This window comes from Marmota flaviventris, chromosome 20 (genome assembly GCF_047511675.1).
Source record: "Marmota flaviventris isolate mMarFla1 chromosome 20, mMarFla1.hap1, whole genome shotgun sequence".
In the NCBI taxonomy this organism is placed as follows: domain Eukaryota; kingdom Metazoa; phylum Chordata; class Mammalia; order Rodentia; family Sciuridae; genus Marmota; species Marmota flaviventris.
Window position 1 is genome coordinate 13,550,979 of NC_092517.1, and position 17,792 is coordinate 13,568,770.

Here is a 17,792-nt window from a genome sequence, read left to right on the forward strand (position 1 = left end):
ATACAGGCAAAAAGGTTGTTGGGCTCATGATTTTGGAGGTTCTAGTCCATGATCGCTTTGGGCAGGACATCATGGTAGAACTTGGCAAACAAAACCACTCAACTCACCTGGGCCAGGAGGCACAAGAGAGTAAGGAGGAGGCAAGCCTTCTACAATCCCCTTCAAGGACATGCCCCCAATTACCTAAACCCCTCCCACTAGGCCCCGCCTCTTAAAGGTTCCACCACCTCCCAAGAGCTCCATGCTAGGGCACTGAAGACCCAAACTATACTGTCCCTGCGCTCTAAAATCAGGCAACATCGGGGACTGTTCTTGATGGATTTTAGTTGAATTTTCATGTTGATTCCCCCGATTCCAAAATGAGTCCAGCCCCAGGTGATGAGATATGGGCAGGTAGGATCACAGAGGAGCAATGTGGCTGCTCTCACCTGTGTGACAGGAATCAGGCCACCTGGTGGTGAGGGTCAGACTCAAGGCCAGGTGCAGAAATGGGAAAGCACCATCCAGGATAAATATTCTGCCTCCTGGTTTCCCATACTGTGACCTGAGACCTTTATCTTCCCTGCAGCATCTCATCCCTGGGATTCATCAAGGGAAAGATTTAAAACACACACACACACACACACACACACACACACACACACACACTAAAGCTAAATCAGACAGTTGTCTATGAACACATTAACATATTTATTATTCTAATAAATACCAGTCATTTCAATATGCAAGTGTTATTGAGTTGAGACGTTGTGGATTCTGCTCCGAGAAGGTGTCTCTGCATATTTTAAAATTAATAAACCGTGAAATACCTTATGCCCATAATGATCTAATTACACTTTTCTAAGAAAAGCAATTTTAAACTGGATTGCCTTTTATTCCCTTTAATTAGGAGCATTGCCCTTGAGGTAAATGAAGTAAAAAATATCCTTCTTTGAAAGAAACAAGATCCATACTGCAGAGCCAGCAAATCGAAATGAACCCCCTACTTAGATTGTACTAGTCTCATTAAGAACACGAATCTGTGGCTGCAGCCTGGGACAGAATGAAAGCTCATTTAGAACCTTGCTGGCTGTTAATAGAATTCACACTCCTTCCTAGGGAATCTCCATTTTGAAAGAAGACGTTTTCCAACATGCAAATTCCCGAACCCCACAGCTTTCCTACTAAACTGAGGCCTTGGCTGGGGAATCTGCATTTACTTTTTCACATGGTTCCCAAACACTGTGTGTCTCTTGAGAAAAAGCAATTTGAAGGGTGTCCCTGGTACCTCTGACTGCAGTGATAGACTTTAAAAAGATAGAAAAAGACACAGAGAGGAAGGCAAAGGGAGGGGAAAATCAATAATGCACCCAAGTGTAGATGCTCTGTTACCGAACCCCTCAACCACCCTAGGTTTTATGATCCTTATTTTTACAATTGAGGAACCTGTGCACAGACAGGGTGTGAGGTGGCTGTAGTCACACAGCAGGCATGCCTAGAACTGGGATTTGGGTTCAGGACAGGCCATCTTTAGAATCTTCCCTCTTGCTACTAAAACAGAGAGGATACTGTCTGCCTTTGGGAGTGGACGGTCCCCTTAGAGGGTGAACTTGAACATACCAGGAATGGTTAAGGAAGAGGGAGTGGCCAAAGCCTATGGTACTGAGTATAAGAAGGGGCAAGAGGAAAGAAGGATTTTCCTTTCTCTATGAAAGGCACCAGTAGGAGCAGAGGCAAGGACATCAATCGTGGGATGAGTGACAAGACAGTCCTGGGTGGGTATGGATTACATGAGATCGGTTATTAACGCACGACTGTAACTATTATACTGTCAGAGTTTTCTCTGTTGACGACTGTCCATCCAGTGATACCAGAAAACAGGTTTTAAAGCAGCAACTTGAAGACAGGAACAAAAGTTGTGATCATAATTCTTACCATTGCTTGCAAGTCAGAGAACAAAAGCAAAATGGTCTTTATTGACCATTCTGATGAGAATATAAAGGAGTAGACACAGATTCCTTTCTCTTCCCAGGGCCATCCAAAAATGAAAGCTACAGCTCCAGTTTGGGAGGAATAAATAATAAAATGCTACTGGTTACTATGAGCAGTGGAGAAGTGGCTAGATAGTGAGCAGACAGCATAAATTGATAGAGGCAAAGGAGGTTTTCTTTCTCACATGACCACACCCTCACCAAGAGCAAGACCTAGAACACTTTCTACACACGAGACAGCTCCTGAGACTGATAACTCAGTGGTGGAGTGATTGCCTATCCTGTGTGAGGTCCTGGGTTCCATCCCCACCACCACAAAATAAATAAATGAGCTGTTCTGTCTCCCATAGTGTGAACATGGTCTATTGTAATCATCAGAAAACCGAAATCTACTGATAGAGGACTTGCATTCTTCCTTCCTTCCTTCTGCCCTTTCTTCCTTCCTTCTTTTCTTTGTAGGTACCAGGGATTGAACCTAGGGGTGCTTAACCACTGAGCCACATCCCCAGCCCTTTTTATTTATTTATTTTCTTATTTTGAGACAGGGTCTCAATAAGTTGTTTAGGCTTCAAGTTACTGGGGCTGGCAATCCTCAGGCTTTCAGCCTCCCAAGTCCCTGGGGTTGGGGGCATGCGTCACCACACCCAGGTATCAATGCTAACTCTCAATCCATCGTGCATTTAGTAAAAGCAGGCGTCCCAAAGTTACAACTTGGTGAACTCTGAGGCAGACAGGCTTCCACAGTTCCATGTCACCAGCAGTAAGATGCACAATATTTCTTAGACACACAAGCTAGAAGATGCACATTTCTTATAGGATTCTTTCATCTGTTTCCTAACTGTTGATGACAGACAGGTAGGTATTGCTTTTGTCATTTGGAAAAAAAAAAAAAAGCTACATTAAATTAAAACATAAAGACTGTGCATGCTTAGTCACCAAGAACACTGAAAGACACTGCGTTTGGCACTTTAGGTGGCTTCTGACATAGCTTCTCTGACTGCTGGAGCCCCATCCACGTGACACTGTCTCTTCCTCCCCCTCCCCCAGGGCCTACAGTATATGGAACTCATCCCCAAGGAGAAGCAGCCGGTGACAGGCACCGAGGGTGCCTACTACCGCCGCCGCCAGCTCATGCACCAGCTCCCCATCTACGACCAGGACCCCTCTCGCTGCCGTGGACTCTTGGAGAATGAGCTGAAAGTGATGGAAGAATTTGTCAAGCAGTATAAGAGTGAGGCCCTGGGTGTGGGAGAAGTGGCCCTCCCGGGCCAGGGCGGCTTGCCCAAGGAGGAGGGGAAGCAACAGGAAAAGCCAGAGGGCACAGAGGCCGCACCCACCACCAACGGCAGCCTGGGCGACCCGTCCAAGGAGGTGGAATACGTGAGTGTCCCCTTGTCTCTGGCCTGGCTGAAGTGACCAAGGCGCAGGGCTGCAGGGCCAGGGCCCCCTCGTGCCACACTGTTCATGCAACCATTTGTACCTTCATTCATTTAGCAGGTAGTTGGTGCTCGTCTACTCTGACCCAGGTGCTGTCCCACGGGAAATAATACAAGGTCACAGTCCAGGGGAAGGTGACGGCCACAGCTTAAAGAAAGGGCATCTAACCGTTTTTTGGGGTGAGGCACAAGCTGGTGTTGAAGAATAACTGGGAGCCAGCTGGGCTCAGTGGCACTTGCCTGTTATCCCAACGGCTCAGGAGGCCGAGGCAGGAGGGTCGCGAGTTCAAAGCCAGCCTCAGCAACTTAGCGAGGACCTAAGCAACTCAGCGAGCCCCTGTCTCTAAATAATATACAAAAAAGGGCTGGGGATGTGGCTCCATGGTAAAGCGCCCTGGGTTCAATTCCTGGTATTAAAAAAAAAAGAGAGAGAGAGAATAACTTGGAGAAGGCTTGGAGCCACCCAAGTCTTGAGGTTTTGAGGGGACAATGTGTGCCCCCTTAAGGAGGTTAACGTGAAAAAAAAAATCATCAGTTCAAGAGATGAGTCAGAGGATTAAAAGCAGTCTCCTGTTCTCATGTGACACAGCATGGCGTGCAAGGGGAACGGGGGACGTGAGGCTGGGGAGGTCAGTAAGTAGGAACTTCCTGGGGAGTCATGCTGTCCATTTATCTGTCAATCAAATTCTGGTTAGCCGTATTATCTGCCAAGCCCCAGGGAGTCAGACAGACGAACAGAGGACACTGTCCCCATGTTGGAGAAACCCATGGATCATAAGGGTCACAGGCAGATTTTCAGTCAGAGAGTGCACACGAGCCCAGTTCTGTTTTAGAAAGTGTTCTCTAAGAGCAAGGAGCAGAAGTGCTACTGGGAAGTGAGGCACTGGGAGATGTTTGGAGAACCCAGTGTTCAGGAGATGAAAACCTCATAGATTTGTCTGTATTTTACGGGGCATGGAGTACTGGGGTTGAACTCAGGGGCACTTGGCCACTGAGCAGCATCTCAGCCCTTTGTTGTATTTTATTGAGAGACAGGGTCTCACTGAGTTGCTTAGTGCCTCACTTTTGCTGAGGCTGGCTTTGAACTTGCAATCCCCCTGCCTCAGTCTCCCAAACCCTGGGACTACAGGCATGCACCACAAGTGCGTCCAGCCTGATTTGTCTGAAACTGAGGCAAAAGGACAAGCTGAGACCACATGGGGCTAATGGACATTCATTTCATGTCCAGCCCCTAGTGCCCCTCACATCTTTTTAGTTCTTTCCACCCATCAGCCTTGTGGCCTCATCCTTCCCTATTTGAGATAATAGTTCCAACTCACAGGGTCCTCATCACCTTTTTCCCTGGGAACAGACTGACAGCCGTGAGCCAACAAAATGTCTACCCAGATGATGCCATTGCTAGAACCAGAGAAAGCAGGGCACTGTCTTCCCTGAGCGCCTTCCATCTCCAGCCTCTGTGTCCTTAGCAGGATCTAGGATTGCCATCCAAGAACTGTGGCCTCAGAATGCTGTAGCCAAGAATTCTAAGATGAAAGAACAAAATTTGTCTCTTCCACTACAGATTTGGCCATGATATTTAAAGACCCATTTCTCAAGAGAAACATAGGTTCTAAGCCCTTTAAGAAAAAATTAGCTCCAGTTACCACATTTTGTAAACTGGTCTTTCCCCATCCCACCCCAGTTCTGCCCTCTGTCCACCCTCGGAATAGCTGTCTGTTCTTAAGGCATAAATTCCGGAGAATTCCATGTGGGAAGGAAACTTTTTTTGAGGCTGTCATGACTCTTCCAAGTTGCCATTCCCAGGAGAGAAAGGCTGATCTGAGAGCAGATCTTACCATCGCGTGAGCTCCCTCATTTGTTCAGCGTAGAACTGGGGCAAAGGTGGCCTGGGATTCCGAGTCCTTGCCTACAGTTAACGTTAGAAAATACGTGTGATACTTCAGAATTGCTTAAATAACACTGCTAGACAATGAATGTCAGATCCACAGTTAGAAAAATAAGCAGGGAATTGCCAGGTGCAGTGGTTCATGATTATTATTCCAGTGACTCCGGAGGCTGAGGCAGGAGGATCACAAGTTGGAGGCCAGCCTCAGCAACTTAGGGAGACTCTGTCTCAAAATGAAAAAGAAAAAGGGCTGGGGATGTGGTTCAATGGTAAAGTGCTCCTGGGTTCAATCCCTAGTACCAAAAAGAGAAAAAGCAGGGAATCCAAAGGAAGCAGTTATTAGTTGGCCTGGGCTGGGCTGGGCTGTCTATAAAAGATAGACTTCTCCTTTCTTGTCCTAACCACAATGTGAACTCAACACCCAATTATGTGATTAGGGGGCTGATGTCTGTCACCCCCTCAAGATACTGAGGTCTTGTTCATCTCTGTATCTGCAGTAGGTGTCATAGATATAGATAGTAGATGCTCAGAAAAACATGTGCTCCTCCTCAGATGAATAAAATCAGTGTTTGAATTCAATTGAGTCCTGACAGATGGCCACAATTTGCATGGCCATTTTGCCTAAAAGGTGGTATGATTCCAGTTCCACATTGATTGAGCATCTGGTCCATGCCAAATCCCAGGCTCACAAGTCCAGTCTGTCTTTAATTCTCACAGTTGCCTGCTAGGGTGATTTCACCAGAATCATCAGAGAGGGCAGGAATCTGAGGATCAGAGACAATGAGACCCTTTTCCAAATCCCCACTATTTCCAGCATGGGCATGATGTTGAGTTTTAGCACTTTACTTGTTATTAGCTTCAGAAAAAAAAAATAGGAAGAAGACGACTGTGTGTGTTTTTATTATTTTTTTAGTTGTAGGTGGACACAATACCTTTATCTTACTTGTTTATTATTTTTGTGGTGCTGAGGATCAAACCCAGTGCCCCACACATGCTAGATGAGCGCTCTATCACTGAGCCACAACCACTGCCCTGAAGAACAGGAAAGAAGCATGATCCCAGTTCCTCTGGTGCAGGGCAATGAGTTTTGCAATAAGTGGTCAGGGCATTCAACTTGAGGGTGAGGGTATGCAGAGGAAATTGGAAGACAATCTGACATCCCCAAACCAGAGATTTATGGGGCAGGGGCAGGAGGAAATATGAAAGTCAAAAAAGAAGCCATATGAAACATCCTGGAACTAGACTGGTAGCACCTGACCATCCTCGCCCCAGTGGTGATTGTGTTGGCAGCTACAGCTTAGCGGGCACTGCTCTCTGCTCAAGGACTGGACTTGACACTAGTATCCAATACAGAGCTCACAACCCCCTACTGCTGTGAAGAGCTTTCGCTTCTCCCCCACCCCCAGGCTGCTTGGCCTCAGAAGTGGGAATGGACTCCAAGGCCAAGTTCATTCCCATCTCCCAGGCCTTATTCACAGGAGGGCAAACAGATGTCATGCCATAAGAGGGTCTCACAGCCACGGAAGTTGGAGAGGCAGTAAACTACCTGGGCTTCTTTATACCAGGACTTTGGTGGGCTAATGCAGTGGTACTTAAAACTAAGTCTTCCAGAAGACTGGGTGCCAGCCCCAGAGTCCCCATCTTAGTAGGTGTGGGGCACGGCCTGAGAATCTGCATCTCTACCGGGTCCCCAGGTGAAATGGATGCTGGTCTGGGGCCACACTTTGAGATGCCCTGCAAAAAAGTGTTTAAAATTCCCTCATGTGCAAGTTCAGCAAAGATGATACTAATTTGGTAAAGAGCAAGGATCTAAGAGGTAGTAACCTGGGAGGTTTCTAAATTCACGTGGCCTCCTGGCTATCCATTCATTTTGGTGAATCACCACAAGGGAGCCCCGCTTTGAGAATGTGTCATGGTTCCTTTGCCTTGTCCGTGGGAGTTCCAGAAACACAGGAACGGAACCTGGCACCACTCCAACCACTCCTGTCCTTGAAGACACTACATTTGAGCCATCTGAGGCTCACGAGCTGCCTCTGTCTACACTGCATGCAGCCACGTGCTCAAATGGCCCTGTGTACTGACCTATCAGCCCCACCCCACAGTGATGTCCTTCCTCCAACATCTCAGGGGGACACAGGTCACAGCTGTGGTGGAGTTGGGCTGCTGAAGCCTCCTTGCCCCTGACCCACCACCAAATATTTCCCAGTGGAAAGTATTATCCAGGGCAGGAGAGTTTGATTGCCACAGCCTTTCCTAAATGGGCTGGGTGCAGCTCCCGCCAAGGGCCTGTGTTTTGAGGGAACTGGGTAACAGTGGGCCAAGCAGGTGGCGAATACAATGCTCCCTGATCCTTGCTGATCCAAATGGCTGGAGCTGCCCCACTTCAGTTATTGAGCATAAAACACCGTCACCCACACCCTCGGCTTGCAAACAGCCGCCTGCAGAGGTGCTATGGACAGGACAGGGAGGCCTACAATTAGCCGTGGTACGTCCATCTTCCTGAGCAGTAAATCCAAGAGTTGTGGCAGGCCACGCCTGACTCTGAGCAGTTTCTCAAAGTGTTATGATCACACCACTGAGGTCAGCAGAGGCGGCACACCACGGGAAATGCCTTCAGCCACTAAGCACCAGAATCCTCCCTCCCCATGAGGAAATAGAGCAGAAAAACCCCAGTTGCAGATAGGAACTCACCCACTGTCACCCCCAAAGGAGAAACACAACCTTCTACATGCAAGACTATGAAGCCTCCCTCTCTTTCTTTCACATGCCCCACTGTGTCCTACTCAGGGGCCCTGGGTGGCGTCTCCATCTCTTTGTCTTTGTGGCAACCATGAGAGGGGTTGTCATACCCATTTCACAGGCAGGGAACCTGCGGCTCAGCCAGGTTAGCCACTTGCTGATGAGCCACAGGCTCCAATTCAGCGCCAACCTTTCTGCTTCGCCAGGGATTTGAGGGTCCAGCAGCCTTGGGGAAGCCTGGCAGGGCCTCCAACCACACAAGGGCAGGCGTGTGTCTGTGAGCGTTTATGTTCTGGGGTCACAGCAGCATTTGGTGTCCCTCACAGTCCAGCCAACTGAGGAATCTGAGAGCCTTTTATCTGAGTGCCAAGAACAGCAGGGCTTCCTGCCCCACCCAGTTCTGGCCCCCACGTGACGTCCTGGGACCTGGGAGCATCAGAGGGCTGCAGGGCCACAGAACTGCTGGCTGCCCCTGCTCTTTGCACCTTCTCACCCCAGTCTGGTCCAGAGGTCCCACACTCTCCCAAGCCCTCCGCTCTCCCCTTCCTCGCAATGAGTGGTGTTGACAGGCACCTGCACAGTGCGGGTGACAATCTGAATACTGTGACTTGTAATGGCTCCTCCGAGTTATTTCCCTGCATTCAGAGAGCTTTGTGGATGTTTTTTTTTTTTTTTCTTGGAAATGAAATATACACATTTCCTGGGCATGGTCGTTTTGCCCAGGAATTTCCGCCCTTCCGCACACCCCAAACTTGTAACTGAAGAAAGGGGACAGAAGGCCAGAACATAGCATTGAATGTAATCTCCACTCTGCAGTGTTTCTCCTTCCTGCCAGGGGCCTGTCCCCGCCTTGCCCCTTGCTACACCATCTCAGGCCAAGGTCCCAAAGAGAGACTGTGGAGAGTAAAGTGAGAGAAGCAAAGGTATTCATTCTCAGGGCTCCAAGCTCCCTGCTGGGCCATGGAGAACAGGCCTGGATCCTGTTTCTCCATCTCCCACAAAAAATGCAAAGGGAGGGGGGGGCGGGAACAGGAGGCCCTGGCCCCCACCCCTCCTGCCACAGGGCTGATTCTCAGATGGAAACTTACAGCAGCTGGCAGCTCAGCCCAACTCCAGCCCCAACAGAGGGACATATTTGTGGGCAAGGGACTTCCAAGTCTTTGTCCGAGCAGATGTTTGGCTTGTGGGCTCTGCGGGTTGAATGACGGGCGTTCCTGCCAGCCCCACTAGGGAATCTGAAATCACCCCACCCACTTGGTGAGCCACTTCTTTCTGAGCTGGAGGGCAGGGGGATGAGAGGTGCAGAGACAAACCTGGTGGGCACTCAACCAGAGGGATCCCTGGTACCCTCACTTCTCCCACCCACAACCCAGGTACCCATGGACCTGGGAGCCATCTGCAAAATCACCATGGTTACCAAGTTCTCAGCATCGCCCTCCCTTTCTGTCTTTCTAGTGGAGGTATTTTAATGACATTCAAAGGAGGTCTTTTTTCCAAAGAAAATTTCCTTTATCCCATTTTTTTTATGCTCTAAATACTTTTCCATATTTCCAGGTGGCTTCCAGAAGCATCTTTTTTTCTCCTTTCTTTTTCTGAGTAGCTACATAATATTCCATTGACTAAAACGGGGATTGCAGACTTAGCACTAAAGTTGCTGCAGGTGGTATCTAGACAGATGACTGTAGCTGTGTTCCAATAAAGTTTTATTTATAAAAACAGGCAAGGAGATGGATTTGGTCCATGGAGGTGATCATGGAGATGATAGTGGTGATGAGGATGATGATGGTGGTGGTGGTGGTGATGATGGTGATCATGATGATAGGGTAGTGGTGGTGATAGTGATGATAGTCTTGATGGTGGTGATGATGATGGTGAGAACAACAGTGATGGTGATGATGATAATGGTAGTGATGTGGTGGTGATGGTGGTTATGATGGTGATGGTGATGTTGGTGCTGATTATGATGTCATCACCTGCCATTCTTTACTACCTGGGGTGTGCCAGGCACTGTGTACCAGAGACTTCCCGTGTCATTTTATTTAATCCCAAGCATTGTCCTACAAAGTATATTATCTCCTTTTTTTTTTTTTACAGATAAGGAAATTGAGACATTTCTTGGTAAAATTAACAGTGTTTACAAACTTCAGGTTCCAATCCATTAGAGGATACAATCCATCAATTCAGCGTGTTACAACCAGAATCTTTTCTTTTTAAATAGTTCAAGTAGAAAGAGTAGGTCGGGGTAGTAAAGATTTTTTTCTGTAAACATTTATTTCAGGGCTATGTATATGATCAGATTAGGATATAAAGTGTATTTTCTACTGTGGATCACAGACAAGAGCAAAAATTTTGAAAAGCATAAAATTCTCTAGTCACCTTGCTGTTGATCACTTAAGCCAGAATTAGAACCCAGACCTGCCTCACCCCAAACTTCACCCAGACCCTAAATGACAGCAGCTCCCATCTCCAGAGCACCCAGGAGGCTCCAGGTACTGCCTTTGCAATAGAGCAGGACACATCAAGACTTTCCTACTGAACTGTGGACCAAACAGCATCCTGCTGGCTAGTCCTGGAGCCTGTGCCGGCCAAAGCTGGATCAGAGAACCACATTCCAAAGCCTGTGGCCCTACCCACAGAATGGGGAGCCTGTTCTTTTTGCACCATGAGAAACCTCAGAAAGGCTGTGGGGACACAAAACATAAGGGAGCTAAGGTTGCAGAAATGATTTAGGTCAGAAAAGGAAAAAGAAAAATCCCTTCTGGGATACAGAAAGCCACAAAGCAAAAATGGTGCCTGATCACCATAAGAGGAATTGGGGAGATGCTGTTTATAAATAAATTGTGAGTATTTGTGTTGGAAAGAACCCAGCGCCTAGATTCAAGGCCCTTGTGTTAATATTTACTGTATTGTAATGGTGAGATTTTCACAAGGCTCTCTGGGTTTAGACTGGGTAGGCTTTTGGATAAGAACCTTCCAGAAGAAAACAACATGACTGAGACAGGATTTCTGGCAAGCCCGAGGGAGAGATTATTACTGGGGTCAGAGGCCTCTCCTTATCTGCAGATGGCTCTCTGAAGGCCAGCACGGCTCGGCCCTCAGGGATGGTTCTTCAGCCGTGTATGCTTTGGCCACTTTCCTGAATCTGTTGAGGCCTGAATCACATGGTATCTTGGCTGCTTCATTTCGGAAGCTGGGGTAATTCTGCGTGTCGACATTTAACGCCCCTGTTACCTGATGCTGCCTAGGGTTCTAACCCAAGGCAGAGTAGCTTAAATCAACAGTGTTGATATTGCTCACAAATCGTGTCCCCTTGGGCAGGGCTTATCGAGGGACAGCTTGCCAGTGTGTGTGTTCATCATGGAGCTGTTTGGCCTGGACACGGCCGGACTGGGTGGGCAGAGCACCCTCGCCTCTCCCCCTCTATCTCTGCAAGGTGGTTTCACATGATTTCCCGAGCACAGGAGCCGCAGAGCACCAGGACCTCCTTTCCTGTCTGCTCAGGGCTCCCCCAGGAAGAGTGCTCAGAGAGCCCAGAGAACAGCTGCCCACATGGCCCCCGGTTTACAGTGGCTCCACTTAAAATCGTTTTGACTCTGCAATCCTGCAAAAATGACACGCATTCAAGGAGGAACTGAACTTCAAATTCCAGTCATCTACAGGGACAGGGATAGGAACTGCTCTTTTTCATGATTCCAGCAATAACTGAGACCCACGGCCCCCCGTCGGCTTCTCGATTATGACATTAGTCAGTCGATGCACTCTAGCACTCCCAGGGACGGTGCTGGTAATCTAGGATGTTCGTAGGTCAGGAATCATCAAAGCATTTTCAACTTAACAAAATTTTCGCCTTTCAATGGATTTATCAGGACATAAGCCCATTGTAAGTCTAGGAGCAACTTCTTTGCCTTGTGACCATCTGGGACGCCATGAAGCATTATTTCCTCCACTTTCTGTTCCATTCAGTTTAGTCACCAATCTGGGACTATTTTCAGGGAGAGAGAATTCAACTCCAGGTTGGTCGGAAACGTACCCAAAGATATGCCAACAGGACTTGGAAACAGGGCAAATGCAGGAACCCCACAACCCCATGGGGGCTCAGCTTTGGAGGCAACAAATCAAATCCATATCTCATCTTGCTGACAGCCACTGTCTACAAATCTCCAAGGCCCCACGCATGGAACAGTTGACACCTTTCACCTCAACAATTTCAACTAGGAATCTTCTTTCATTTGAATAGGAACAGGACAGGAAAAATGTCATTGGCACTGAGGTCAGCAGAGGCCAATGTTCTACTTATGAAAGGTTTCCTTCACATTTTCTCTCTCTAGGAGAAAAACACTCTGCAAACAAGGTTCTATGGAAAGAGGTGAAAATACCCCTCATGGCCAAAGTCTGGTTTAAGATAGTTAGGAGTCAAGAACCAGCCAATATGTTAAGAATCATTCTCCTCTGCACTGTTTACACTGGTCCTAAAGGTGTTTGCCTGTACCACATCCTTAGCATAAGAAAGGTCACGTGGCTTGCTCAAAGCGAGTCCAGACTGGAATATCGTAGGATTCAAAATGACCTTTGTGGGAACTGAGCCAAATAGGTGATATCATTTTTGCTGAACATATGTATTAAATAGTGTTTTAGCACTCAACAATAGGGGTTCTCAGGGTGCAGGCCCCACTATCCCAGTGTCCCCGGGGAGCGTGCACATTCTCATGCCCCATCTCAGACCTCCTGGATCAGACATGCAAAGGAAGGAGAGTTATGATCTGTTTTAACAAAACCTCTATAGGAATCTGGGGCAGGCTTAAGCCTACAACCACCACCTTGGGTTCTGGTGGAGGAGGGGTGAGTCAGAGGCAGGAAGCAGACCTTCCAAGCTGGGAGGCTTGCTGTGGACCTGGGTAGTGGCTGATGATGAACAGATAGTCAACTCGATTCACTCTCTTGGATAAAAGGTGATTTCAACTCATCATTATTGATTGCTTAAAAAGTCCAGTGATTTCATTATCTCATTTAAGCCATATAACAATCCTAAGCTGCTGTTGTTATTGGTATCCCTATATTTGGCAAGTTAAAAAAAAAAAAATCTCAAGGCACAGAAAGGTCAGGTAACTTGCAAGGTTACACAGCAACGGGTCCAGACAGTCTGACTTAAGAATTCCCGCCCCCCTTTTTTTAATATTTATTTTTTAGAAGTAGTTGGGCACAATACATTTATTTTATTTATTTATATTTATGTGCTGCTGAGGATCGAACCCAGGGCCTCGCACATGCTAGACAAGCGCTCTACCCTGAGCCACAACCCCAGCCCCAAGAACTCCCTTCTTGACCCACCCGATTACATTTTAGAAATAGTGAACCTCAGTACAAAAAATCATGGTAGGAGGTTAATTAAGTTTGTGCAGAGACAGATGGGACCAGGATCCTAGGACCCAAATAAGCTGAGGGTTCTAACTCTGGGATGCTGGCCTGTTCCTGGTGGCTGAGGGGCCACCAGATGGACAGCCCTAGGACTACCTCAGATCTCTCATCCTCTGAGATGACCCGGGAAGGGACCCAGAACAGCTCAGAGGCAAGAAGAGCAAACTGTTTGCTGAGACAGAGTGATAGTCAGCACCCAAAATGTTCTCATGAAACAACCGATGACACCATTTGTTGAAAAGGCTAATGGGGCTAAGAGCCAGAGATATTAGGGAGACCCCCAAGGGAAGAGAGAGAGGGGGGGGGCTTGAGGAAGTGCTTTCAGACTGTTGAGAAGGTGGAGACTCGGCTCCATGAAAGAATCGCCCTCCCTTCATCCAAGCTACCACTAGATTTCTCTCCCAGCAACTCAAATCGGAACACACCACTCTTCCCCTCAAAGACCTGCAGTGGCTCCCTATTGCCTCCAGAGCAAAGTTCCAACTCATACCATGGATTCGAATTGACCTACCATCACCCAGGCTGCCTTTTGGGCCTTGTTTCCTGGACTCCCTTCTCTGGGTGCCTGTCGATGTGCCACGGTGACAAATCCAGGTGTTTTCATGGCCCTCTGCTTCCACTTACTTCCATATTCAGCCACATCTGGAAATCTGGAGTGCTACCACCTGGGTGTAATTTAGTGGGCCAGTGAGTCCCTTCTGTGTAGGAGGAAAAGGGCTGCGAACTTCACTCTGTGAAACTTAGAAGCCAGACAGACAGAAAGCTCACTTTGTACTCTTAACCGTCCCTGCCAAATCGCTGACAATCCCCAGCTTGGCGGCGGCGGGGCTGGTGGCCATGAATGGGTGCTGACTCATCACTTGTTTCTGGTTCAGACCCTCTGACAAGTTCCAGGCCGGCAAGGCTCAGTCACGGCAGGAGCAACAGAGATTTCATTTAGGTGAGGGATGGATGCCCTCTGCTCCCGTGGGCGGAACGGAAACCGCAAGTCTAGCATGTTCTGAGGGGCCTTATCAGGCAGAGAGGATGGAGCCGAGGACCCTCCCAGCTCAGCAGACACGTTCCGTGTCTAGACATCTGTTTTACGGCTGCTACTCGGCTCAGGGTCAGATACGTGTACAAGGCTGCTCTTTGTCACATGGTTTTCTTGACCCGATTTCCACCATCTTAATCTTTCTGTCCTCTTTCATATACACAAGTATGTTAAACATGTAAATGACACAAGGTGAGAACACTGGCTAGTGTCCGTGCTCTGTGTCAAGCCAGCTTTCTGTTACTGTCACTAACACCTGAGATAATCCACTTATAAGAAGGAAAGGGTTATTTTGGATCCTGGATTCAGACGTCTCAGGCCTGCTCAGTGTGACTGACTGGTTTTGAAGTCTGTGTGAGACAGCACATTAGGGCAAGAATGGGTGACAGGGCAAAGCTTCCCACCTCACAGCAGCCAGGAAACAGAGAAAGAAGAAGAGACTGTGGTCCCAGTATCCCCTCCCCAGTGACTGAACTTCTGTCCACTAAGTTCTACCTCCTAGAGGTTCTATCACCTCCCAGTGGCACTACAGGTTGGGACCAAGCCTTTAACACTCGTCCCTGGGGAACACTCCCAATCTGAACTTCAGCAAACTCTTTAACATTTACCTCCCTATATGCACAAAGAAAAATAATAACCATTTCTATTTTGGCTGACACCATAGTTGGTGCTTAGTAAGTTAAAATTATCATCTCAAGTCCAAGGTCAACAAATATTTTCTGTAGATGGTCAGGTAGTAAATATTTCGGGCACTGTGAGTCACCAGCCCAAATTAATGGCATCCTGTAAGCACCTTGCATAATAAAACAAATTTCTACAAGATTTTTATAGATGAAATTAAAAATACAGCAATCATTAAATGTATTTTAGTCTTGAAATCTAGATCTACTAATGAGAAGAGCCAAATTCTTTTGGGGGGGAGAAAATGTGTCACTTCCTTGAAGAGTGCCAGGGTGTCATTTACGGATCGGATGTAAAAGCCACGAGATGTGGTAGAGAGAACTTGGCTTTGGAGTCAGGTTTTATTTCACCCAAAACCAACGTAATACAAAAGACGGAATGCAGACGTGGCCCTCTAACCCCAGCTTTGCCTCCTGTCCCTTGTGCTAGGAGCTGATCCTGGATCTCTCTGAACCTCAGTTTTGCCATCTCTAAGGGGGGAATATAATGATTTTCCTAATGTGGAGATAACTCTAGGAGGAGAAACAATTCTTTGATTTGCATCCGGGGTAATAGCATTGAGGGCCAAGTCCTGAGCTGAGTACTGGCCCCCGATCGGAACTAAGGGCATGGAATCTGTCATCACTGCTGGGCCTTTCAGGAGCAGAAGAGGACTCAGAGGGGCTCAAAGATTTAAAGGGAGCTGTGCAGACACTTCTCAGAAGAAGATATAAAATCAATCAACAAATATATGAAAAAAATGTTCAACATCTCTAGCAATTAGAGAAATGCAAATGAAAACTACTCCAAGATTTCATCTCACTCCAGTAAGAATGGCAATTATGAGCAATACAAGCAACAATTAAGTGTTGGCGAGGATGTGTGGGGAAAGGCACACTCACACGTTGCTGGTGGGACTGCAAATTGTTGCAACCACTTTGGAAAGCAGGAATGAGATTCTTTAGAAAACTTTGAAACAAACCAACATTTGACCCAGCTATCCCACTCAGAGGACTTACAATCAGCATACTACAGTGGCACAGCCTCATCAATGTTTATAGCACCTCAATTCACAATAGCTAAACTATGGAACCAACCTAGGTGCCCTTCAACAGATGAATGGATAAAGAAAATGTAGCATATATACACAGTGGAATATTACTCAGCCTTAAAGAAGAATGAAATTATGACATTTGCAGGTAAATTGATGGAACTAGAGAATATCATGCTAACAGAAATAAACCAAACCCCCAAACCAAAATCCAAATGTTTTCTCTGATAAGCAAATGCTGATCCATAATGGAGTGGAGTGAAGGAACTTTGGATTGTGCAAAGGGGAGTGAGCAGAGGGAAAGGGGCGTGGGGAAGGGAAGGACGGTGGAATGTGATGGACATTATTACCCTATATACCTGTATGATTACTCTACCGGCGCGACTCGGCACCATGTTCAGCCAGAGGAAGTAGAAGTTGTGCTCCATTTGTGTACAATATGTCAAAGTGCATTCTGCTGTCATGTGTAACTAATTAGCACAAATTAAAATATAAAATTTAAAAAAGAAGAAAACGACTTAATACGATAAAACTGTCATGTTCCCATTCTTTAGAGGATGGAAACAGGCAATTTAGAGATGTGTGTTGGATGGACATGTGAAGGAGTGAACCCACAGAGGAACTCTGGTAGCTCTCTCTGCTCCTGGGGAGCGACAGGGCAGGAGAGAGGGCAGAGTCCTGGAGTCTGGTTCCCCGGCTCTCTTGCCTCCCCAGGAACTGTATAGGAACTGCAGCCAGGGAGCAGCAGGAGGGAGTTCTACTAGGGCTCCTGAGCCAGCCAGTGGCAATGTTACTGCTAATGAAAGGCAGAGTCCCCGGTGCAAAGAGGACCAGAGAGAGCCAGGGCCCCGAGGCCTCTGGGAAGCTGCTTTCCTTCTCTGAGCCGTGGAGAAGCTCTTCCTTTGCCAGGTCAGAATGCGCTCTCTGGGACCCTCCTAGCCCTTCAGACAACCCCCTGTGGCCAGTCCATCACTAGGTGGAGGAGACAGATGCACATCCCTCAGACACCCAAGCATGCAGCATGTAGGTACTCGAGAAGGTGGGGCATTCTTTCCAGCACACGACTTCAGGGGAAACTGAGTCACTTTACAGTGGAGAAACCTGTAACATCAGAGCATATCTGAATAAAGTTTGTACTGCACTTGATATGGCACAATATTGGTTAGTTGTGTCACCAATACCATATTAATGTAAAATGTAAAGAACAGAAAAAATTTGGTGTAGGGTACAAGAATCCTCTATGCTCTTTTTACCATTTTTTTCCCTGTAAATCTAAAACTGTGTAAAAATTTAAAAGCTTGTCAAAAAAATAATAATGATGCAATGGTAAATGATCCACTCAAAGTGCAAGGTAGAGCAAGAGATCAGAATGTAACCAAGTGTGAGTGGTCTACTGAGAGGCCTCAGATTCCACATTGCAACTGATTTTTTTTTCTCAGTACCAGGGATTGAACCCAGGGGCACTTAACCACTGATCCACAGTCCCAGCCCTTTTTCTTTTTTATTTTGAGACAGGGTCTTGCTAAGTTGCTGAGGCTGGCCTTGAACTCATGATCCTCCTGCCTCAGCCTCCCAAGTCACTGGGATTACAGGCATGTGCTGT

At 47.3% G+C, this 17,792-nt stretch overlaps 1 protein-coding gene across 1 annotated transcript in view; it reads left to right on the forward strand.

Moving 5' to 3' along the window:
- Lmcd1 (LIM and cysteine rich domains 1) overlaps positions 1-17,792 on the forward strand; it is a 60,289-nt gene that overhangs the window by 38,560 nt on the left and 3,937 nt on the right. The window contains exon 4 of the mRNA XM_027931970.3: positions 3,018-3,350. Within this exon, the coding sequence (XP_027787771.1) occupies positions 3,018-3,350 (333 nt within the window). The remainder of the gene's footprint in view (positions 1-3,017; positions 3,351-17,792) is intronic.